Genomic DNA, 23,420 nt, shown 5'->3' on the forward strand with positions numbered 1-23,420 from the left:
AAAAAGAGAGTCCCGACCCGAGCTTGGCTTTGGAGGGGGAGGAGTTGCGGCCTGGGCCGGTCCCGTTGCGGCCTGGGGACGCTCCCGGGTCCGGCCTGGGCTAGCGTTGGATGGTTCGAGACGGGACGCAATGCGGCCCGGCCCGGCCCAACGGTAATTCGTGTTCGGGCCGGGCCGCAATGGAGTTTTTGTTTAAATTCAAAAATTTATTTATAAATACCACTCCATCCATTTTCATATACATTCTACTCCATTTCTCTTCCTAAAATTTTAAAAAAATGCCTCCTCGTCAAAGATTATTCGAAGCTCAAATATCCCGATTGTTAGAAGAGGCGGTACCGACAATCCAAGAAGAAATCAACAATGAAGTGGAACGCTACCAAGCTGCTATTCAAGCTTGGAATGAACAACAAATCCGGGTACCACGTACTCGGATGTATATTCACCGATACCGTGAACAAGCTGCTTTGCGGCTTTTCACAGATTATTTCTCTAGCGATCCGCGATGGAGTGATCAGATGTTCCGTCGCCGGTTCCGGATGCGGAGGCCTTTGTTCCTACGCATTGTCAACGCAGTTGCAGCTCGCGACTCGTATTTTTGCCAAACCACCGATGCTGTGGGCCGACAAAGTATTTCGACGTTGCAGAAATGCACCTCTGCCATACGTCAACTCGCTTACGGAACTACATCAGATATGTTCGATGAGTATCTCCATGTAAGCGAGCATACTGGACGGGAGTGCCTAGCTAAATTCTGTCGGGCAGTCGTCGAAGCATTCAAGGATACATACTTGAGAAAGCCAACGACCGACGGCGTTAGGAAGTTGGTGAACTTGCACGAGCGGACCCACGGCTTCCCGAGGATGTTTGGCAGCATCGACTGTATGCACTGGCAGTGGAAGAATTGTCCAACGGCTTGGAGAGGAAAATACACTAGCGGGCACAAGGGCACACATCCCACGATTAAGTTGGAGGCTGTAGCCGACCAACGATTGTGGATCTGGCATGCCTACTTTGGTGTCGCGGGGTCCAACAACGACCTCAATGTGTTGAACGAGTTTCCATTGTTCAATGACTTGTGTGCCAGGCAGTGGCGGATCCAGGAATTTATATTCGTGGGTGCGAGTCATATGATAAATCATTATATAACATACCAAAAATAAAAACTAATACTAAAAGCAATATATTTTGAAATATACAAATTTTAGAGTCATACATTTCAAAATACAAAAATAAACTACATTATATCTATTTATTTTTCGACGAGTCTTCATTTCTTCAAAACGATTCACTATATCATCATCGGATACTTGTAGAAACACATATTTCTCAATGAAAGTGACCAAACAATCGTTCAAAGGTTGATCACCCATTCTATTATCAACTTATTATTCACAAACGTCATTCCAGAAAATACTCTCTCTACACTTGCAGTGGCAACCGGAAGAATCACAATCAACTTGATAAGCAAAACCACACACGAGTAAACCACATCTCTTTTTGTTTCAACAAGCTTCACCAAAAGAGAACTAATATCTCGCAAATTCTGAAAGTCTTCATCACTTCTCATATCTCCAATGAATATATCAAGTTGGCACTCAAGGTCCATCAAATCAATGTTTGAAAAATCGGAAGGATAAAAAGTGGCAAGTTTGAGTACCTTTTCCTTGTCAAAAGAAGAGAAGTCATCTTTAGGATTGAAGCAAGCCATACATCTGAGCAACTCCATATTAACTTCATCAAATCGATTATCAAGTTCTTGAAGTAATAAGTCAATCACTTTGATAAACACATCAACACGAAAATGATGAAGATATGAAACTTGTTGAACAAAACGTTTTGATCTTCCATGAGGGCTATAGTGAGCTTTCATATCTGGAACAACAATGCCATGTTTATTGCAAATTGAGATTACCTTGTTCAAGTGAATCTCCCATCCATCCTCCCTCATTTTCTGTAGTTGATCTTTGGTTAAAGTGACAAGCCTCATAGCATTAATGATGTCTTGATCTCTTCTTTGCAAAGCAAGACACAAATTGTTAGTGTACCCAAATATAGTAGTCATTAGTTGTGCCATAAACACGAAATCAAATGACTCTAGTAAGTACAAAATGCCTTGAGCATTTCCCTTATCATCGAAAACGAAATCTTTCTTTCCAATCATCGTAAGAACTTCAAAAATTGTAGAAAATAAGTCCATGATATTCAAAAGAGTCTTGTAGTGAGAACTCCAACGAGTGTCTCCAGGCCTCGTCAAACTAAGTTCTTGATTCAACCCCGATCCCGATTCAAGTTCACCAATTTCCAAGGCTTGAGCAACTTTTTGTGCTTGAACTTCGCGAAGCAATTCATTTCTCTTACAAGAAACTCCAATTACATTCAACAAAATACTAACAGTTTCAAAAAGCCAACTACAATCATCGTTCTTTTTTGAATTGGCTATCAAAGTCAGAAGATCAAATTTTTAAAATTGAAACACAATAATTTAGAATCCAAAACAACAATTAAGCTATTTAAAATTAAATACTTGTGCATTTAGTACTCTATAATCCCTAAAATAATACATAATTGAGAATTTCTCATCCACAAATAATTGGAAGCACGGTTGTTTTCAATTCACCCCAATTCCAAGACAATAAGAGAGAGTCATAAAGCGTAAAACATTATTCTATTTTGCACAAGCTGCCAAAATCCCTAAATTATTTAATGAACTAAACTTTTACACCTAAATTCCTAATCACTCACCTTTTCAACAAAGAACAAAGTGTATGATGAAAATTGAGGCGGCAAGTCATAGAAGAAGGCAAGAAACCGGAGTTGGAGAGCGGTAGTCGGCGGCGGAAGAAGGCAAGAAGCAGAAGCAGTCGGCGGTTTTCAATTGGGGATGACAATAGGTTTGTCATTTTTATTGTGTTCTGTAAAAAATGCGTTGAATTAAAATTGAGTTTTACCACTCTTTTATTTATTAAATGTATTTTATTTCTTTTCCAGTATTTATTGGAGGAATAGCCAAATATGGATTAGGGGGACATTAGTTTTTGGCCGCGTAGTTTTTGGAGTAGCCAAATAGGGGGACATTATACATATATTATTAATATAAACTCAGAATTTGTATTTAAATATATAATACTACAAAAAAAATTTTTTGGGGTACACTCGTAACCCCTTTGTCCCTACTCCCTCCGCCACTGGTGCCGGGCGAGCGCCGAATGTAGAGTTCACGGCCAACCACCGTCGGTATAGTATGGAGTACTATCTAGAAGACGGGATCTACCCTCGATGGCCCGTGTTCTTGAAGACTATCATATGCCCGACAACGAATCGGAGGGCATTGTTTGCCCAAAGGTAAGAGGCGGCTCGGAAAGATGTGGAGCGTGCATTCGGAGTCCTCCAAGCATGGTGGGCTCTTGTGAAGGAAGCGGCCCGTGGTTGGCAGCGTTCACTAATCGCCGACATCATGTATGCATGTATCGTAATGCATAACATGATCGTTGAGGACGAGGAAGAAAATGTCACTTTGTGGAGCGACGATCCGCTCGCCAGCACCGCGAGTGACTACGTTGTCACCGCCCCGCCCGTGCAGGGCCTTCCTCCCGACGTCCGCAATGTCATGGCCCGTTCAGCTGTGATGCGCCAAGAGGAACAACACACTCGCCTCCAAGCCGATCTAATCGAAGAGATTTGGACTCGCACCAACGTTTTCCAGCATTGACGTTATGTTTTTAATGGTTTTTTTTGTATTTTTAAATTTCTATGTTGTAATTTTCAATCTTCGATCGAAAATTAATTCTTCCGTTTTATAAATTTCCGGCATTTTTTATTTTACGTGTAAAATAGCTTGCAGTTGTGAATAGTGTCATTTATTAGTTGCGGCCCAGGTTGGGGCCTGCAGGGTTAGAGTAGTTGGGGCTTGGGACTCAAATTTGGGGGAATGATGACGTGGAGGACACTTGGGGCATGAATCCAAGTCGGGGTTAATGATGCTCTAAATAACTACTGCTCCATGTCACAACCTAATGTAAGCAAATAAACGTTTCACCACATACTAGTCAACCACGATTAGGCTTATACGTATCAACCATGGTTAAATTAATTAAACTTTATCCGACCACGATTAGGCTTATAGATATCAACCATGGTTAAATAAATTAAACTTTATCCGAAAAAGGAAAGATAAGGCTTAAGAGCATCTCCAATGGCGACGTCGGCACCGGCACGCCGATTTTTCACGGACGCCAGTGCTGACGTTGAACCATTGCAGCCGACGTCGGTGAAATCGGCGTGCCCACGCCGATTCTTGGGTTGACGCCGATTCTCACGCCGATCCGCACGGCGCCATTGTAGGCCCCGGATCGGCGTCATACCGGCGTCGGATTTTTAATTTTTTTTTATTTTTCGAAACACTATACATACGCGCTTTGGACGTCATTTTCATTCGCATCACTTGTTTTAACGAGTACTCTCTCTATCTAATTTATGTACAAGATCAACAACGAGAAATGAGTAATACCGGTGGTAGTGGTGGTGGCCGTGGTGGGGATGCTGAAATAGTACGGGCGTATGATGAACGAAGAACTAGATACCTATACGAGCCGTGAGGTTGATCGATGGCTGTAGAGTTATATGTGTCGTATATTTAATTCCGTATTCTGTGTGATTGTTAATTGTTTGTTTTTCATAATTGAGCGATGTGGCTGGGCTATTGCATGTCCAGTTGTTTGTCCAGTTGTATGTCCAGATAATGTGACAGGATGATTTTAGTGCTGATGATGTGGCAGTGGCAAGACTATGGGAGGGCTATTGCATGTCCAGAATCACTGGAAATGTCTAAGTAACATTTACTACCATTTCCCATTTCTTCGCAGCTTCTATACTTCTCTCTTCACCTGCTTTTTCAACTCTTACAAAAAGGCGAAACCCTCCAAAAGCTCCCCACATGCTCTCTTCTCTCTCCTTTCTCATCCTTATCTAGTTATCTGATCTAGAAAAAAGCTGGATTGGGTCCTCAGCACCTGATCAGAAAAGTAGAACATATATTGGTAAGCTTTCCTTTGTATGAATCTATCTCTGTTTGTTTCTTAGAATCAAAGTTCTAAAATTTTCAATTGATTTATGTATCAACTGTGTAAAGGTCAAGTCTTGGAATAGTTGAGAGTCAAATTTTGTGAGCTGGGTTTTACGCGTGAAGTGATTGATCTTTATTGTGTTACTTTTGCAGAGCTTAGTGATCGTGTGTTTCTTTCTATGTTCTGTTTTTCATATTGTGTTTTAGACTCTGGTAAAAATCTGATCTTGCTCAGAGGAACCTATTAGATCACAGATTCTGTTAAGGTTTTTGAAGATCACGGTGTTAGTGATCAAGAGTTATGGTTAGATTTGTCATATGTGTAGGATTAAAGAATCTGTGACCTGTTCTTGTACTTTTGCAGTTTAGGGTTATTGGGTTACTATTTGTAGCGTAATAAATTGTGCTTTAGATGCATCTGATTTCTGGTTTTGATGTTAACTGGATCTGTTTGGTTGATATTCGATTTGTTGTTTCATTGTTTCTTGGATCAGATTTGGAGTTTCCCTTTAAATTTCACGTGATCCCAGAAGTCGATTGAGTGGGGTTTAGGGTATCATAGAGGTGTGAAAAGAATTAAGAGGTCGATCGAGGGTAGTGGTGTTCTTGGATTCATTGGACTTGTCAGCTAAATGGGAATTTTTGAGGAGATGGGGTTTTGTGATAATCTTGATTTTCTCACTAGTCCTCCTGGAGAGTTGAAGGGCTCCCAGGAACTCAAACCGGTGGGAGAGGTGGACGGAGACTACAGTGACGAGGAGATGGATCTTGATGAGCTGGAGAAGCGGATGTGGAGAGACCGGATGCTCTTGAAGCGGCTCAAGGATCAGAAGAAGAGCAAGGACAAGGTTGATTGGCGCTCCAAGCAGCGCCAGAAAGCACGGAGTATGAAGATGTCTCGTGCCCAATATATAATACATAATATATTGATCCATTAGTGTTGTTTTTATCGCAATTTTTTGTATGCATGTGTAACACCCCACATTAAATTAAACGTCCAACGTGTCAAATAAGTAAGTATCATTTTATGTTTTGTTGCTTTAATTTGTTCTTGGTTTTATATTAATAATCAAGTGTTGATGTGAGAGAAAAATTGATCAAAGAGTCTGAACGTTCAATAACATATAAGAAGTTATGAAATAATTGTGCATATATATACAATTATAGTCCAAATGGATATTGCATGTCCATTTACATATATATAATAGAGTCTCTTCTCTACAAGTGAGAAGAATAGTAGTACATGTTTCTAGGAGACAACTCTTTCTCCATATTAGTCGATGAGGGTCGAGACGTGTCAATCAAAGAACAAATGGGTGTTGCGGTACGATATGTTGATAAGAATGGATGTCTCAAAGAACGTCTTCCTGGTATTGTGCGTGTCAGTGATACGGTTGCAACCACGCTTGAGAAGGTACTTGATTCTTCGTTATCAACTCATGGTTTCAGTGAATCAAGTTTGAGAGGTTAAGAATATGATGGTGCAAGCAACATGAAAGGAGAATTCAATGGATTGAAAAGTTTATTCTCAAGAGAAATCCTAGTGCTTATTATGTGCATTGTTTTGCACATCAGCTTCAACTCACAATTGTTGTTGTTTCTAAAAAACATACATGTATTGGGTCTTTTTAATTCTTTCACCCATTTCTGTAATATTGTTGGAAGTTCTTGTAAGCGCAAAGATATGATACGAGAGAGTCAAAGAGCGAAGATTGTTGAAGGGATCATAAGTGATGAAATTAATACCGGAAGAGGATTAAATCAAGAGAAGTCATTGAAACGACCCGGAGATACTCGTTGGAGTTCGCATTATGGTACTCTCATCAACTTGATGCATTTATTTTCTTCTATTAATGATGTTCTTGAGTTTGTTGGGGAGAATGGTTCTGAAGACGCGCATAGGGCAGAAGCTTTGGATGTGCAAGAAATTCTAAATCATTTTGAGTTTATCTTTGTGTTGCATCTTATGAGGAAACTCTTGGGAATTACACATGATCTCTCTCAAGTTCTACAAAAGAAGGATCAAGACATTGTTAATGCTATGAATCTCGTCAAAGTAGCAAAAACACGTTTACAAGTAATGAGGGAAAAATGTTGGGAGGTTTTGCTTACTGAAGTTACAAAGTTTTGTAGAACAAATGAGATTGATGTGCTTGACATGGAAGATGAGTGTGTAGCTAGAGGAAGAGGAAGGCGTAAAAGTGAAAAAATAAGAAAATCTCCACCATTATCGAGTTGAGTTGTTTTGTTCAGTCATTGACATGCAAGCTCAAGAGTTGAATCACCGTTTTAATGAAGTCAACCCGGATTTACTTATGTGTATGATATGTTTGGATCCTAGAGACTCATTTTCTGCATTTGATTCAGAGAAGCTGCTACGCCTTGCCAAGTATTATCCATCTGAAGTTACTTTGTATGAGCTTGAAAGTCAGCTTGATAACTTTATTTTTGATGTGCGCATAGATGAAAGGTTTTCAAAAGTATCGGGAATTGCAAGTCTTGCTCAGAATATGGTTTCTACAAGGAAACATTAGAATTTTCCGTTGGTTTATTTGTTAATTAAATTGTCATTGCTCTTACCCGTTACCACTGCTTCAGTAGAAAGAGCTTTTTCAGCAATGAAGCACGTTAAGACTTCTCTACGGAATTGTATGGGAGACCAGCTATTGAATGATTGTTTACTTCCTTATATTGAGAAGGATGTGTTTGTTAATGTAACTGATGAAACTATTATGCAGCGGTTTCAGAAGATGAAAAGTAGAAGATGAGTGTTATAATATCATTGTATGGAACTATGTGTTTACAACATTATATTTATATTATGTAATATTATTTATGTTTAATTTTATTATTTGATTTTTTTATTTGGACCCCCAGCCGTAAAATCCTAGCTTCGTCACTGTGCATCACAGCCTAATGTAAGCATATAATTTACCCTTACGAAGCATATTAATCTCACATAACATACCACAACACCCAAAAAATACTCTCTCCGTCCCGCCATAAGCGAGCCACTTCTTTTGGCATAGGATTTAAGGATTTGGTTCTTAAAGAGTTAAAGTGGAAAGAGAAAAGTATGGGAGGGAAAAAGTAGAGGAGTGAAAAGAATATAGTAGGTAGAAAAATATACTAAGGGAATGACTTTTTGCTTAAAATGAAAATGACTCACTTGTGATGGGACATCCCAAAAAGGAAAGTGACTCGTTTATAGTGAGACGGAGAGAATAGTACATTAGTAAAAATAATGTAAACATTTGTCTAAATAACTACTGCTCCATATCACAACCTAATGTAAGGAAATAAACGTTTCACCACATACTAGTCAACCACGATTTAGGCTTATATGTATCAACCATTGTTAAATTAATTAAACTTTATCCGACCACGATTAGGCTTATACATAATAACCATGGTTAAATAAATTAAACTCTATCCGAAAAAGGAAAGATAATTGGCTTAAGAGCATCCACAACGGCGGCCGTCTTGGCGGACGTCAGACCGGCGTGCCGAACGTCCGCCATTAGGCAGCAGGGAGGCGGACGCGGAAGTGCGATGGGGACACCGGAGTTCCACGGCATTCTGGGGACGTCCGTCTTGACGTCCTCCATTGCGGTGACACGACGGACGTCCCGATTTTTTATTTAAAAAAAAACTCTATATATACGGCTCGTTGAACTTCATTTCATTCACACCACTTGGTTTAACGAGTTTCTCTCTCTACTTTCATTTCTTTTGAAGATTGGAGCACTTCGATAGTGATTCCCCCGCCACGAGTGAGTCACAAACGCCGACTTTTCCAGTTAGAGTTGGGGAAAATGCCGGCGGAAGTGCAACGATGTCCGGGGTGATGCTCGGAATGGCGCCGATGATGCCCCAACCCCAAATGGCAGGGATGATGCCCGAGTACTACAATATGTACCCCCTTGGAGTGGGATGATGCCCCAAATGCCCATGATGAGTGCCGCGATGACGAGGATGATGCCCGTCATGCCCCGAATACCCGGGATGAGTGCCGCGATGCCCGGGATAATGCCCCAAATGCCCGGGATGATGTAGGGCATGCATGCCGTTGTGGGGGGTGAGGGGGGAGCAGGCAGGGGGTCCCCCAATTACCTGAGGACAATGTCTATTGCCCCTACATGGATCTATTGTCGGGTGATTCCCCCAAGAGTACTCCTATGTAGACTCAGTTCAGCGGCATCGAGACTTTCTCTTTTGAGGAGTTGGGGCTATCTTCGGTCAAGGATTCTCCCATTGAGATGCCATCGGCGGCAGGGAGGACGCGGTGGCAATGGAGAGGGAAGGGCAAGGGCAATGCCACTACCTCTTTTGCGCGAGCGGGAAACGAGGGTGGGGCGGGGGCCGAGGGGGAGGGGGAGGAAGCCGGCAGGAGAAAGAGGACCATCTGGAGCATAGAGGAGTGCGTCGCCCTGGCGAAGGCCTGGATTAGTGTTGTCTAGGATCCCTACGTTGGGGCTAACCAACATATCGACAGATTGTGGTGGCGCATTAGCCGAAGCTACCTCCAATTCAAATCGCCCGATGTGAAGCCTCACGATGGAGAGCAATGCCGGAAACAGTGGGAGCAGCTGAGGAAGCAGCTCAGCCGATTTTCTGGCATCTAGCAAAACAACCTCCGCACGGCAACCAGCAGCATGTCCGCCGAGATGTGAAGCTTCTGTCTCACCAGCAGTACCCCGACAGTGAATTGGTTTCAGGGATTTCAAATATTGGGAGGTCTATCTTGTGGTGCAGACTTCCGCCAAGTATAGTTCGGGTGTTAAAGCTGGCTGGCCGAAGCGGACGAAGATCAACTCCTTCGGGGAGTACAGTAGCAGTGCCGGTTCCCACGAACTCCCTGAAGCCGAGGCAGAGTTCCCGACCCCTCAATCCCGCTGCCGTCACCCGGTTGGGCAAAAGTCCGCGTTGCGGATAGCTAGGGGAAGCGCCAGCGGGTCCGGATCCGAGGTCCAATCGGCAGCTCCTTCCGCTGCTCATTCCCAGATCGATCTCGAGCTCTCCACACTCGCCCACATACAACAGCATGATTTACTTTTAATCACCATGGAGAAGTGGCTTTCAGCGACTGATCCCTTATATAAGATTATGCTTAAGGATGTCATCGACAGTATGTGGCGCGATTTGGGGATGCCACCCATGCCCGAGAATTACGACAGGACTGGCGGCGGGGACGACGAGGAGTGAGACGGGGGCCGCATTTGTCGAAGCTGTAGGTTGTTTTTTTTAACCATGTATTTTTTTTAATAATTATGTATGTTTTTGTTTTAAATAAAGTGGTTGCATTTTCTCCGTATTTGTGTCGAAATTTTAATTCCGTCAATTGTTTAATTCCATAAATTGTTTAATTTGGTGAATTTGTGAATTTTTATTATTGTGGGAAGTCCGTCGGGATGTCACTGGGGATTCCGCCATTGTGTAGTGGGATGTCCTTATAACGTAGCAGTTCAGTAGAATGTCCTTATAACATGATATGAAGTGTTTTTGAGAAGTCTGTCGGAATGTCAGTCGGGACATCCGTCCCACCTTGGATGCTCTAAGTAACATTTACTACCATTTCCCATTTCTTCGCAGCTTCTATACTTCTCTCTTCACCTGCTTTTTCAACTCTTACAAAAAGGAGAAACCCACCAAAAACTCCCCACATGCTCTCTTCTCTCTCCTTTCTCATCCTTATCTAGTTATCTGATCTAGAAAAAAGCTGGATTGGGTCCTCAGCACCTGATCAGAAAAGTAGAACATATATTGGTAAGCTTTCCTTTGTATGAATCTATCTCTGTTTGTTTCTTAGAATCAAAGTTCTAAAATTTTCAATTGATTTATGTATCAACTGTGTAAAGGTCAAGTCGTGGAATAGTTGAGAGTCAAATTTTGTGAGCTGGGTTTTACGCGTGAAGTGATTGATCTTTATTGTGTTACTTTTGCAGAGCTTAGTGATCGTGTGTTTCTTTCTATGTTCTGTTTTTCATTTTGTGTTTTAGACTCTGGTAAAAATCTGATCTTGCTCAGAGGAACCTATTAGATCACAGATTCTGTTAAGGTTTTTGAAGATCACGGTGTTAGTGATCAAGGATTATGGTTAGATTTGTCATATGTGTAGGATTAAAGAATCTGTGACCTGTTCTTGTACTTTTGCAGTTTAGGGTTATTGGGATACTATTTGTAGCGTACTAAATTGTGCTTTAGATGCATCTGATTTCTGGTTCTGATGTTAACTGGATCTGTTTGGTTGATATTCGATTTGTTGTTTCATTGTTTCTTGGATCAGATTTGGAGTTTCCCTTTAAATTTCACGTGATCCCAGAAGTCGATTGAGTGGGGTTTAGGGTATCATAGAGGTGTGAAAAGAATTAAGAGGTCGATCGAGGGTAGTGGTGTTCTTGGATTCATTGGACTTGTCAGCTAAATGGGAATTTTTGAGGAGATGGGGTTTTGTGATAATCTTGATTTTCTCACTAGTCCTCCTGGAGAGTTGAAGGGCTCCCAGGAACTCAAACCGGTGGGAGAGGTGGACGGAGACTACAGTGACGAGGAGATGGATCTTGATGAGCTGGAGAAGCGGATGTGGAGAGACCGGATGCTCTTGAAGCGGCTCAAGGATCAGAAGAAGAGCAAGGACAAGGTTGATGACGGCGCCAAGCAGCGCCAGTCTCAAGAGCAAGCACGGAGGAAGAAGATGTCCCGTGCCCAAGATGGCATCTTGAAGTATATGCTGAAGATGATGGAGGTCTGCAAAGCTCAAGGTTTCGTGTATGGAATCATTCCTGAGAAAGGGAAACCTGTGACAGGAGCATCTGATAATCTCCGTGCGTGGTGGAAGGAGAAAGTCAGATTCGACAGGAATGGCCCTGCAGCAATTGCTAAGTACCAGACAGAGCATTCGATCCCTGGGAAAACTGAGGCTTCGAGTGTGGTGGCATCGACTCCTCAGACACTTCAGGAGCTGCAGGACACTACGCTTGGATCTCTTTTGTCAGCTCTCATGCAGCACTGTAATCCCCCGCAGAGGCGCTTCCCGCTGGAAAAGGGTGTCTCGCCTCCTTGGTGGCCTTCTGGGACAGAAGATTGGTGGCCAGAGTTGGGTTTGCCCAAGGATCAAGGACCTCCTCCATATAAGAAGCCCCACGATCTGAAGAAGGCGTGGAAGGTTGGCGTCCTGACCTCCGTGATCAAACACATATTTCCTGATATCGCCAAGATACACAAGCTTGTCCGTCAGTCTAAGTGTTTACAGGACAAGATGACGGCAAAAGAGAGTGCGACTTGGCTGTCTATAATTAACCAGGAAGAGGCTTTGTCTAGAAAACTATATCCTGATAGCTATCCACCATCATCATCCTATGCTGAGAGCGGATCATATTCTGTCAATGATACTAGTGACTATGATGTGGAAGTAGTAGAAGATGATGCGAACTTTGCAGTCGACTGCAAGCCACTGGATAGGAATCTGTTCAACTTCAAGGTTTCTGGAACTAAAAATAACCCTATGGTACTTCCCCTAGCTCCTGTCAAGGGAGAGATCTTCGATGTAGATGTAGATTACACCATAAAAAGAAAACAGGTTTCCGTTGAAGAGCACAAGAGTGAGAGGGTATATACCTGTGAGTTTCCTCAATGCCCCCACAGTGATAAGCTCATGGGATTTAATGACCAAGCATGGAGGAACAATCACCAGAATAATTGCCAATTCAGATTCAGTTCTTCTGCACCAAACTATCAGATCAACGACGAGAAACAAGCTGTGTGCCTGGCTCCTTCCATTGAAACCAAGTCTTCCAATCCTAATGCACCGGCTTGTGTAAATGTTTCTGAACTGGGGATTCCCGAAGATGATCAGAAACTGATTAGTGGGCTAATGTCAATGTATGACAACAATCTTCCAGGAAACAATAGCTTTGATTCCGAGAATTTGAACATTCTCCTGGGGCAGAACCCTCAGCAATCAGCCAGTCAGCTTGAACATGGTGGCGACTTTTTCAGACAGGGGGCTTTGTCGCATGGCAGTACATTTCAACAAACCAGTGTGCCGTTAAGCAATGCTACTTATAAGTCAACAGAATTCCAGTATGAGCAGTGCAGATCATCGTACAACTCATCTTACAATGGTGATGTAGGGGAGAATTTCACTGACTTCAGACTTGACTCGCCATTCGATTTTTCACCCGGTGACTTCTCTGTGGACCCGTTCCCAAAGAATGAAGTTCCTCTATGGTACATTTAACACAGGAGTGATCCCATCCAGCTCTACCTTGCTAAGAGATCTTCAGAACTATCCTCTGTTAGGTTTGCTTAAATTGGTGAAATATATGCATAATTGTAGATATTGCTGCCAGCTGAATGCGAGTGCTTTTACTATGTATTGCAACTTTAGCTTATTAGACTCTTTCATTCGGAAGTGCTTAGTCGGGCAGCACCTCCCACGCTCTTCTTTGTGTTGTGGTTTTGAAATGCTAGAAGGCATTACCTGTTATTTATAAATAATAATGCTTTCACCTAAGCTGAGTTAGTTATTTCTCGTCTTCTCATACGCCCTGTTGTTGCACTTTGCTAAAATGTAGATTATGCCTCTCAAATGTTGAAGCTTTAGATCTGTCTATTAAAGCAAGGCAATGGGGATGCAAGGTTTTTTTTGGATGTCCTGTTCAAGTTGATTACTTAATTAGTTTTGTGAAATGTGGATGGCGTTTATATAAGCGTTCGACTTCCAAACTCGTTTGTGGATACAGCGAGCTAAGAGCTGAATGTTAGCATTACCTGCTTAAATGTACCCAAAATTAGCTAGACTTCAGTTTTGTTGTATGACTTTGTAGCATATCAATATCTAATTTGACATGATTTGGTCTACATAAGATTATTTCCAGTCATACATTTTCATTTCTCTGAATATGAGATATTTTACTTTATTGTTTATATTCTGTGAACCGAAGCTGAGAGTGTAAATTTATTAATGTGTCACTTCATCACTTTTGTTTTCTTATACTATCTGTCAATGTCAATTATGGGAAAATTTATGTGTCGAAACAGGAAGGTAAATAACTCACTGAATTCCATTTTACGAAAGAACAAAGAAATCCTAGAATTACATACTGATAAACAGAGCTATCTCTTGAGACAGTCTTTATCTCAGGGAGGGGGAAAAAGGGGGCCATGAACAAGCCAAAGATCTGAGCTTGAACAGAAGCACTGCATCTTACTCTTATCATCTACAGCTAGCTTCCTCACCTAAAGTTACAATAACTTAAAAGGTCTAAACATCTTAAGGTAGATTAGATGTTGCTGCAGGCAGATGTGACTGAAGACAGTGGCGACGAAGAAGGTGAAGTCGAAGTGGAGGCATCCTGCCCTTTCACGTCCTGAACTACCAATGCATCTGCTGCGTCAATCTGGCTGCCATATTGCAGGATCTCGTTATCATCCAATGGCTCATCGAAGATGCACTCAATATCATCATCGAAGCCCTTGTAGTCGAACACCTCAGAGGCTTTCCCCAGAGGCATGTCAGGTATTGGGAGGATGTTGAATAGAGTATCTAGACAGAGGTCCCAAGGGTGCCCGTGCTCCTCGATTGGGTCCATGGTGACCATGCCTTCTGACTCGTTGGGTTCAGGCTTAGGGCTACTTGATTCAGCAACCGGGTGAGGTTTTTCCTCTGCTTGTACTTCGTCGGGGGGAGTTGAGTTTGTTTCCTGCTTCACATGGACCTCTTCCACTTGCACCTCAGGTAGGAATTTCTTCAACTTATCCGCATAATTACTTACGTCGAAATTTGTTACAGCATTCGGCCCTCTGAATTCTATCGCTGCCATATCATATGCTGCTGCAGCTTCCTCTTGAGTGCCTGCGCGAAATGGGATCATTAGCTAGGTCGGTGGTAAAAAAGCATTTTAGTCAAATTGGCTAGGAAAGGGACACTTCTTGCAGCATGTTAGTGAAGCATATCTATACATCTATCACGGAAAGATATACATCAACTTTTAAGTGGGGTTTTGTTTAAATAAACAAATTCATAGCACTGAGAAATTCCAATTAGTAAGGTGCAATCATTTTACCCTGCTGTTAGTGACCACGAAGATGGGACGAGGTTGACTAGAACTTGATAGTTCCAAAACAAGTTGTCAACTTTCTTAGGCATTGCATTAGTTGAATATCCACTACCAATAGGGTATAATTGCATACTGTTATTTAAACGTGTAAATCATGGTTGTTCGTGGACGGAGGACTATCCATTCATGAAACGACTCAGATTTCCCCTAGTTTTTAGGTGTGCTCGGAATTGTTCTAGTTGCATGAGTACTTGGATTGTTCACACTCGTGTTTGCGGAGTTCAACCACATTGTGGGTTACGGTTGGGATTGGGGCTGAATATTTATTAAGTTTAGATCCATCCAAATAAAAAAAAAATTCTAGTCAAACTTGTTAAAGTTATAAAATATTGGAACCTCCAAGTCCTAGTCTTAGTCCTACTACCCCCAACCCATCCCACATCACCAAGGGAATATTTCTGAGTTTAATAAAGGAGAACAAAGTTTCCTTTGTGAGGTCTGCAGATACTGTCTTAAAACTAGTATAAATTAAGTAGTAAAACTAGTCATCAATGTGCCATGTCAGCTTTTTAATCCTTTACAAATGACTTTAATTTGTTTGGCGACAAGATGATGGGGATTTCCGATATCAGATCTCTGCAACTAATCAGGTGGGGTTGGTAACTACATCACGCTGAGTAATACTTATCGTCTATTTATTTTAATTTGTTAAGAACTGTTTTGGCAATTGTATAATCTAATAAACATTGTTAATTAATTGGTTTAGAATAAGTTGATTTTGAAGAAATGAGGGCTACTCACTGTAGGTTCCTAAGTAGAGATACTTGTTTCCACAAACGCGCCCAATTCTAGCCTCCCACCGGCCATTGTGATGGTGCCTGTCCAAATACACATTCATATTTAAGTCAAATATTTCATTTTCAGAGGATTTTTTTCCCGTTTTTAATATCATTTTTAGAGGTTAAGTGCACAGATAATAAACTAAAAAAATAAAGTGACAATAATAATAGAGATAAAAGTTAATTAGGAGAATAAAGTTTATGACAAAAAAAAACAACTCAACTATTTTATGACGCTAAAAAAGAAATATGACTCATGGAAGCAAAATAAGTCAACTTCTTAAGATGAGATTCAATTACAGATTTTTTGGTGATTAATATATCGAATTCCAAAAAATGGAAGTTGCCTAGATTAAAAAAAGTATTAGTTCAATGAATTACTATAAAACAGATTTTGTAATTTATATAGAACATTTTTTATGAGTACAATAATTTTATACATTCATTGCATTAGTAAAAAGTGACCAATAAGATCAGAAAAAAAAGAAAACTTATGAAATCAATTTTGACGGGTCAAAAACCAATAATCCAAACATATAACCAGTGACAAATTAGTAATTTGATTTATGAATTTTGACCAATTAATCGGAGAGGAAGAATCATGCAAATACTTCCTCCCTTAGCATATTTATGTAAAAGCGACTTTGACGACGTAGAAATCACATTTTTTGCCACTAAAACAACATGTAAAGACTGAAACACAATGTGGGCCCCAATCAACTGATTTTTTGCTAGGCATACAAAAAATTCAAACCGTTTTATGTACTTCAATGAGACTCGGATGCAAAATTACAAATCTCTATTTATTTAAACTATCGAATTTATGTTTGGATTTGTTGGCAAATGAAAGAAAAATAAATACTCACACATTATATAAGTTTCATGTATCAGTTCTTCTATCACCAATTGATATTATAATATAACATGTCATATATTGGTTATGGATTTATATAATTACGCAACATATATTGGTACCTTGCGACGCCGCGATATTTTGATACGCCTCGGGAGAAGCCGCTACTCCTCCTCCTAAGGGAAGCCAAATACTCTTCCTTGGTCAATTTTTGCATCTCTTCAAGATCGTTATTGTAGCCCTCCACCTGCATAATCATGTGGCATTAGTAATCCTCATTATCAGTCAAACATACTATTAATAGTCTTAATTAGTTTGCTCCCTACACTTTCACCACATAATCTAATCTAAATCTAACCCTCTTTCAATATCCCCCTTTTCCCACTCTCCTCATTTTGTCTGCACACCGCACGTGCTGCTCAAAAGCAAATTCGCATAAACCCTTCTAATTTACTATTCACCATCACAGATTGCAGATCCAATTAAGCAATTAAACTGAGTAATTAAAGAGAGAGTTACTGGAAAATTGAGGATGGTGGAAGGGCCCCAGTATTTAAGAGCAGCTAGATCGTAGGTTCGAGCCGCATCTTCTTCATTATCATAAGCACCTACATTAATTGCATCATAATTCAATTAAATTGCTCTCTGCATGCACACATTAATCGCAATTAACGTGAATTAATTTTCAAAAAGAGAGAGAGAAGAGAGGTTACCTAAATAGACTGCGGCAGCGGCAAATGCGTAAATGAATGGGATCATCGCCAAGAATAAAAACACAGTCAGACTCCTTTAATTAACTGCCTAATTAATTAAACTAAGATCGATCTCAGATCTCCTTGCTTTCACCAAATTTCGCTTTTCCACAGGCTTTTTCAATGATTAAATTAAAAGGAAAAAGGAAAAAAGAGATAATCACTTTGTCTTCCTCGCTTGTTCTGGATGCTGTTCCAAGTAGTCTTATCCCAGAGATGAGATTCGTATCTTCCAGTCCACCGATGCCTAATTTGGGAGACGAATCGATGAATTGATGCGATTAAAATGGCATGCATGCATGAATTGGAAAGTTGATGAATGCGTATGTGTACCTGGTGACGCCTCTGTAAATCGAGCTTCGCGATTTAGCAGAGGTGGCGGAATTTTCGCTCTGATTCTTCTTCGCTCTGACGCGCTTGGGCTTGGGCTTGGGCTTGGGCTTGGCGTCGGGCTTCGATTGAGGCGCAGCGGTGATTGATGGCGATTCGATGCAGCAGGAAGAGGAAGAGGAGGAGCACGAAGATGGAGATGATTTTCTCTTCATTCTCTGTTGTGTGTGTGTGTGTGTGTGTGTGTTTCTCACTCTCTCTCTATAAGAATTGAGAGAGGAGTGAAGAAATGTGTGTGAAGATGGGTGGGTTGGTGTGGAATCAACAACAAAAGGGGAAATTAAAAGGAGAGGAAAAAAGGCTTCTTTTTTGGTGAGCTAAAGTCTCTTCTCTTCTTCAAATATAAAGCTGAGAATTTGAAACAAATAAAGTCTGTGAGGACCAAAATTCTCACCAAACTACTGCAATAAATTGTCTATGTTTTTAGCAAAAAAACAATTGCACTTACCCACTATTTAATGTATTTTCTGCAGAATCTTCGTCTTTGTGTAGATCACCTAGTTAATTGATGGGGTACGAACTAAACAAGCCCAACAGCAGTGACGGCCCATCAGCCCAAAGCCCAAGGAAGAGTATGAGTTCGGCATTACCAAAGAGTTCGGAGGAGTTCGGCATTACCAAAGAGTTCGGCCTCAGCCTACAGCTCGGTAAAAGCCAACCAATCAAGCTCTGCTCTCAGGTCGGCATCAAGCTCTACTCTCAGATCGGCAACCAAAGCAGTTCGGTCTCAGTATTCGACCGAACAAGGAGTTAGTGGACCCATGCAGGATTTCCACAACTTCCAACACACCCACTACCACGTGGCGTCAACTCAGGCCACGATCTTAGGCCATGACCTACACGACCTCCACGACCTAGAGTGATGATGTAAGCCACGATCTTAGTTCAATGTATAAATAGAACTTAGATCTGGTAGAAAGGAGTTAGAATCTCTCTAGAGAAATAATCAGATAGCAAGTCTGTGTTGTAAGCTGTAATTCGCAGATCAAGCAATACAAACCTGCCCCCATTTCTCCCCGTGGACGTAGATTTACCTCTGTAAATCGAACCACGTAAAATTCTCTGTGTCGTAATTTATTTTTACGAGCATTTATCATCATCAAAAATTCGCCGATTCATCACTGGCGCCGTCTGTGGGAAACAGAGAACCAAATTTGTGATAAAGCGAATTTTTGACCATTTTTTTCAACGGCGGATTATGCATACCAGATCGCAGAGTACCCGTATTCCTGCCCGTGAGAACCAGGAGGAAGCCAATCCATCCCATAGGTCTGGAAAACAGCCTAGGGATAAATCCACCACCAGTTCTCATGGCGGAGGAACAAGCCGCTCCAAAAGCCGTCACACCGAGTCTTCCCAGCAGCCCGATTTGAACGAGGCTGTCAAGCTGTTTTTGGCTGAAAAGCAGGAGGAATTCTTAACCTTCCTGCAGAGAAGCCAAAAGCAGCCGGAGGCGAAAACGGCGGATTCTCCCTCTCCCTCCATACGAGACAGTCACTACCGCAGTAGTATCATGTCTTCCAGAAGAAAGAATCCTCGGTACCGGAATCACAGGAGAACTCCATCTCCTCCATACCGAAGAAATGTCGGGTTCGCCATGTACGGAGCATTGAGGACTCCGTTCTCGGACGATATTACCCGAACTTCCCTACCACAGAACTACCGAACTCCGTCGATAACCTATGACGGACTCGTGGATCCTCATGATTTCTTGGGACGCTATCAATATAACATGGCGAACCAGGGTCTCAACGAGGTCCACATGTGCAAGCTGTTTCCCGAGCTGCTTATCGGGAACGCAAGAAGGTGGTTCGATAGCCTCCCCCCAAGGCAGCATTAGATCCTACCGAGATCTAATGGATGCTTTCCACAGGAGGTTCTTTCAGAAAGCGGAAGCCCGGATCACTTCGGCTCAGCTGCTTTCTATACGTCAAGGTCGCGACGAAAAGATCAGCGATTTTATGACGAGATTCCACAAGGAATGCCTACAAGTAGATAATCTCAATGATCTACTTGTCATTTCGGCATTCCAAAATGGAATCCTGCCCGGAGCTCTCTACAGAAAGCTCGTGGAGTGCGGTCCGCAAACAGCTCAAGAGATGTGGGACATTGCGGACAAGTTTTCTCGTGCCGATGAGGCAGACCGTCGAAAACGGTCTTTAGACAGCTCATCTAGAGAAGACAAAAAGAAGCCCGGTCATAGCGATCAGAGGCATCCTCGCCGAACACCTTCTCCACTAAAGGAGAGATAGCGGTCATCCGAGGTGATCGAAAAAGAGCAAGTGTGTTCGCAGATTGCGCTTAAAAGTGCCGAGCAATCAGTTCGGCACCATCAAGCATAGCAATCACAGCAGCCGGGATCAGAGGCCGGCGAAATGACCGAAGTCACACCGGAGCCGAACTCGATGGTGTACGGCACTGAAGCCGTGATTCGGTTGAGATCGGCATATCCAGTCCCCGAACTCAATTTCTCCTCAGAAATGAATGGTGACGGAATGAGAGCCGAACTAGATCTTGCCGAAGAAAGAAGAGAATTGGCCTGCATAAAAGCAGCCAAGTACAAGGAGCAAGTAGCCCGGTATTACAACCAAAGGGTGAAGAAGCTGCAATTTCAAGTGGGAGATCTCGTCTTGAGAAACAACGAAGTAAGCCGAGCAGAAAAGCTGGGCGAACTCGAACCCACATGGGAAGGTCCATATCGGGTGTCAGAAGTCCTCGGCAAAGGGTCTTACAAATTGACTCACGCGTCAGGAACACAAGTACCCCGAACATGGTACGTTTCCAACCTCAAAAAGTTCCATTTGTAAGAGACAGTCCGGTCAGTCAGTCTTATGTGTTTTCTTTGTTTTTTACTTGTTCTTGTCTCTACGTGCGTTGTGTCTGTCTATGTGAGTGTCGTCTCTTACAAATAAAACTGAGGTATCTCGTTCTTCAAAGGCTGATCCCCTTTTTAGAACATACAAGCCAACGATTGTGCGTCAAAGCTTCTAAAGAGGATACAAGACCACAATTCAGCTTAAACAAGCAGTTCGTCTGAAACGAGCTGCAACAAGCCCACGATTGTGTGTCAAAGCTTCTAAAGAGGATACAAGACCACAATTCTGCTTAAGAATCAAGCACTTCGTCTGAAACGAACTGCAACAAAAGTCCGATTCTCGCGATAAAACTTGCCTGAATTAGGACAAGGGAAAGTCCAATCCATGCGATAAAACTCGCCGAATTAGGACGACCAAGTTCGGTCAAAGCAGTTTACCTCATAAGACCGAGGACGACCATGTCTAGTCAAAGAGGTTTACTGCATAAGACCACTTCGGTTAACTGGGAAAGTCCGATCCACGCGATAAAACTCGCCGAATTAGGACAAGGGAAAGTTCGATCCCGGCGACGAAAATCGCCAAATTAGAACACAAAGACGAGTCCGGTCAAAGATGTTTATTTCATCAGACCAAAGACGAGTCCGGTCAAAGATGTTTATTTCATCAGACCAAAGACGAGTCCGGTCAAAGATGTTTATTTCATCAGACCAAAGACAAGTCCGGTCAAAGATGTTTATTTCATCAGACCAAAGAGAAGTCCGGTCAAAGAAGTTTACTTCATAAGACCGAGGACAAGTACGATGAAATTTTTTCGCTAAGCTGTAAATACACAGTGTTAGAAGCGAAAACAAAAACAAAATTTCATTTTCAAATCTTGTTCGGCACACAACTCCGCTACCCTACAAGATGGCGTTACGCTATTACAAAGGACTATTCTACTGTCCAGGGTTGCTAAAGTTGAGCCATCTATTCACAAAATCCTCGTGAAGCTGAGTTCGGGCGTTCCAGGCAGCTGCAGAATAAGCAGGTCGACGAGATGCTCTAATCGACCTGCCACCTCTTCTCTGAGCCCGGGAAGCCCTAGCACCTCGGCGGCGAAGAGTCTCTTCACGAAGCATTTGTTGATCTTGCTCACTCATAATCACAGCTCCTCTACGAACTTCAGCCTGTTCTCGTCTTGACGTTTCCGGCTGTTCCAGAGTTCGTTGCTGACTTGGAGTACGGTTTTGAGCAAGTGAATCAAAGGTTTGATCTGGAGTGCGAGCATCTGTTGGCACGATATGCCGAAGGAATCTTTCTATGGAGGGGCGCCGAGAAAGAACAATGTTGTACCGAGAAGCCCAGCGCCGCAATGATGTCACGACTTGTTGGCAAGCCGAGCTCTCCAGCGCATTGTTCCTCCGGAGTACATTATATTCCTCCCACAGTTCGTCAACTCGACTCTGAACATCTGATATGGTCATTCCCCCGCGCACACGGATGTAATCCTCGTACGCAGTCCTCTCAGCAATGGTCGTGTTCAGCTCGGCCTCCAGATCATTCTTATCGGACTCTAAGTCCTTATTATCGGCCTCCAGCTTCACTAAACGAGCCAGAAGCTCGTCATTCTTCGTCTGATCGGCTATAGCTCTTTTCTCAGCTTCGTCTAAAGCCGAAGAGTACAGTCGTTTCCAGTGAAGTATCTCCATCTCCTTGAGTACAAAGCAGCTACGTCAGTTCGGCATTTCAGCTTACCGAGCAGGTAGTAAACCACAACAGGAGTAAGAGAATACGAAAGGCTAAACGAAGACACAAGAGCAGAAAGAAGAATTTTTTCATTCTAAGAAAAAATTTTTTCTATACAAGGAGGGCTTCAAGGCCATTTTACATAAGGAAGAAACTAAACTAAGAGAAGGGAGACGAAATCATACTTCGCTAGCCTCGTCTCCGCCTTCTCGGTGAGGTTCAGCTTCTTTCTCCTTATCTGCTTCAGCTTCAGCCTCTGCCTCCTTGCTCTCCCCAGCCTGTTCGGCGCCACCGTAGCCGATCTGCTGCGCCTCCTGATCGGCCTGCTTATTGCCGGCCTCCAGCTCCAGCGGCTCGGCCTCACCCTCTCCGTTGTAAGTCGAAGCGGGTGAAACGGGTCCCACGGAGGCAAAGATAGCCTCCAGGTTCTCGTCCCGATCAGCTCGACAACTCCGGACTCGGTCTGCAGAAAGCAGGACCGAAGATGAAGCGAGCTCCTCAAGGAGCGGCAGATTCTGAAGCCGAGCTGCTATCTCTCGGCTGTACAGAGGCAGTACGACGTCGGCCCCCTGCTCGCCCTTATCGGCAATTAGCCTTACCAGACTACCGACAAAAGCCGAGAACTGGCTACTCAAAAAGAGTTTCTCCGTGTAAACACGGAGAGCCTCCCCCTGGGCAACCACGGCGGCAGCATCACTCCGTTTCGTCTGCTCTCGCTGGATGACGAGCTGGTTTTTGGCAAACTGAGCTTCATCCTGGGCCGAAATCCTAGCAGCTCTGGCTTTCTCAAAGTTTGCCTCGGCCTGCTCGGCCCGGTGACAAGCAGCCGCCAATTTCCTCTGCATCTCAGCATAGTCGTTGGACGCTTTGGAGAGTTCGACGGCGACGAGCTTGGAGAGCATATCGTTCCTCTGAAAAT

At 42.7% G+C, this 23,420-nt stretch overlaps 3 protein-coding genes across 4 annotated transcripts; 1 reads left to right on the top strand and 2 right to left on the bottom strand.

Annotated features, from left to right (window-relative positions):
* Window positions 1-1,354: 1,354 nt before the first annotated feature.
* On the bottom strand, window positions 1,355-2,164 carry LOC121774463. The gene has a single exon (XM_042171334.1). It carries the CDS (start codon window positions 2,162-2,164, stop codon window positions 1,355-1,357), a length of 810 nt encoding a protein of 269 aa, XP_042027268.1.
* Window positions 2,165-4,878: 2,714 nt separating this feature from the next.
* LOC121774167 (ETHYLENE INSENSITIVE 3-like 1 protein) lies at window positions 4,879-13,580 on the top strand. 2 transcript variants are annotated; one of them, XM_042171083.1, is made up of 3 exons: window positions 4,879-5,039; window positions 5,560-5,913; window positions 11,706-13,580. In XM_042171083.1, exons 2-3 carry the CDS (start codon window positions 5,698-5,700, stop codon window positions 13,302-13,304), a joined length of 1,815 nt encoding a protein of 604 aa, XP_042027017.1. In that variant the 5' UTR covers window positions 4,879-5,039; window positions 5,560-5,697; the 3' UTR covers window positions 13,305-13,580. The 2 variants fall into 2 exon arrangements, with proteins under 2 accessions (XP_042027017.1, XP_042027016.1); XM_042171082.1 differs by lacking the exons at window positions 4,879-5,039; window positions 5,560-5,913 and adding an exon at window positions 10,661-10,831 and having other exon boundaries at window positions 11,352-13,580.
* A 531-nt stretch (window positions 13,581-14,111) lies between these two features.
* LOC121773358 (ethylene-responsive transcription factor WRI1-like) lies at window positions 14,112-18,254 on the bottom strand. Its single transcript, XM_042170188.1, has 7 exons — window positions 17,904-18,254; window positions 17,735-17,817; window positions 17,532-17,540; window positions 17,338-17,426; window positions 16,941-17,065; window positions 15,928-16,004; window positions 14,112-14,921 (listed from the first exon to the last, which is right to left on the bottom strand). Exons 1-7 carry the CDS (start codon window positions 18,113-18,115, stop codon window positions 14,350-14,352), a joined length of 1,167 nt encoding a protein of 388 aa, XP_042026122.1. The 5' UTR covers window positions 18,116-18,254; the 3' UTR covers window positions 14,112-14,349.
* Between the last annotated feature and the right edge of the window lie 5,166 nt (window positions 18,255-23,420).

The sequence above is a fragment of the Salvia splendens genome, chromosome 17 (genome assembly GCF_004379255.2).
Source record: "Salvia splendens isolate huo1 chromosome 17, SspV2, whole genome shotgun sequence".
NCBI classification, from domain to species: Eukaryota; Viridiplantae; Streptophyta; class Magnoliopsida; order Lamiales; family Lamiaceae; genus Salvia; species Salvia splendens.

Excerpts from the sequence above, each read along its gene's own strand:
- LOC121774167 (XM_042171083.1), top strand. The coding sequence starts at position 5,698 with ATGGGAATTTTTGAGGAGATGGGGTTTTGTGATAATCTTGATTTTCTC. Across the intron at positions 5,914-11,705 it reads AGAAGAAGAGCAAGGACAAG|GTTGATGACGGCGCCAAGCA; the intron begins GTTGATTGGCGC and ends AGCAAGGACAAG.
- LOC121774463 (XM_042171334.1), bottom strand. The coding sequence starts at position 2,164 with ATGATTGGAAAGAAAGATTTCGTTTTCGATGATAAGGGAAATGCTCAA.
- LOC121773358 (XM_042170188.1), bottom strand. The coding sequence starts at position 18,115 with ATGAAGAGAAAATCATCTCCATCTTCGTGCTCCTCCTCTTCCTCTTCC. Across the intron at positions 17,818-17,903 it reads ATTTACAGAGGCGTCACCAG|GCATCGGTGGACTGGAAGAT; the intron begins GTACACATACGC and ends CTCCCAAATTAG. Across the intron at positions 16,005-16,940 it reads AAATATCGCGGCGTCGCAAG|GCACCATCACAATGGCCGGT; the intron begins GTACCAATATAT and ends GTATTTGGACAG.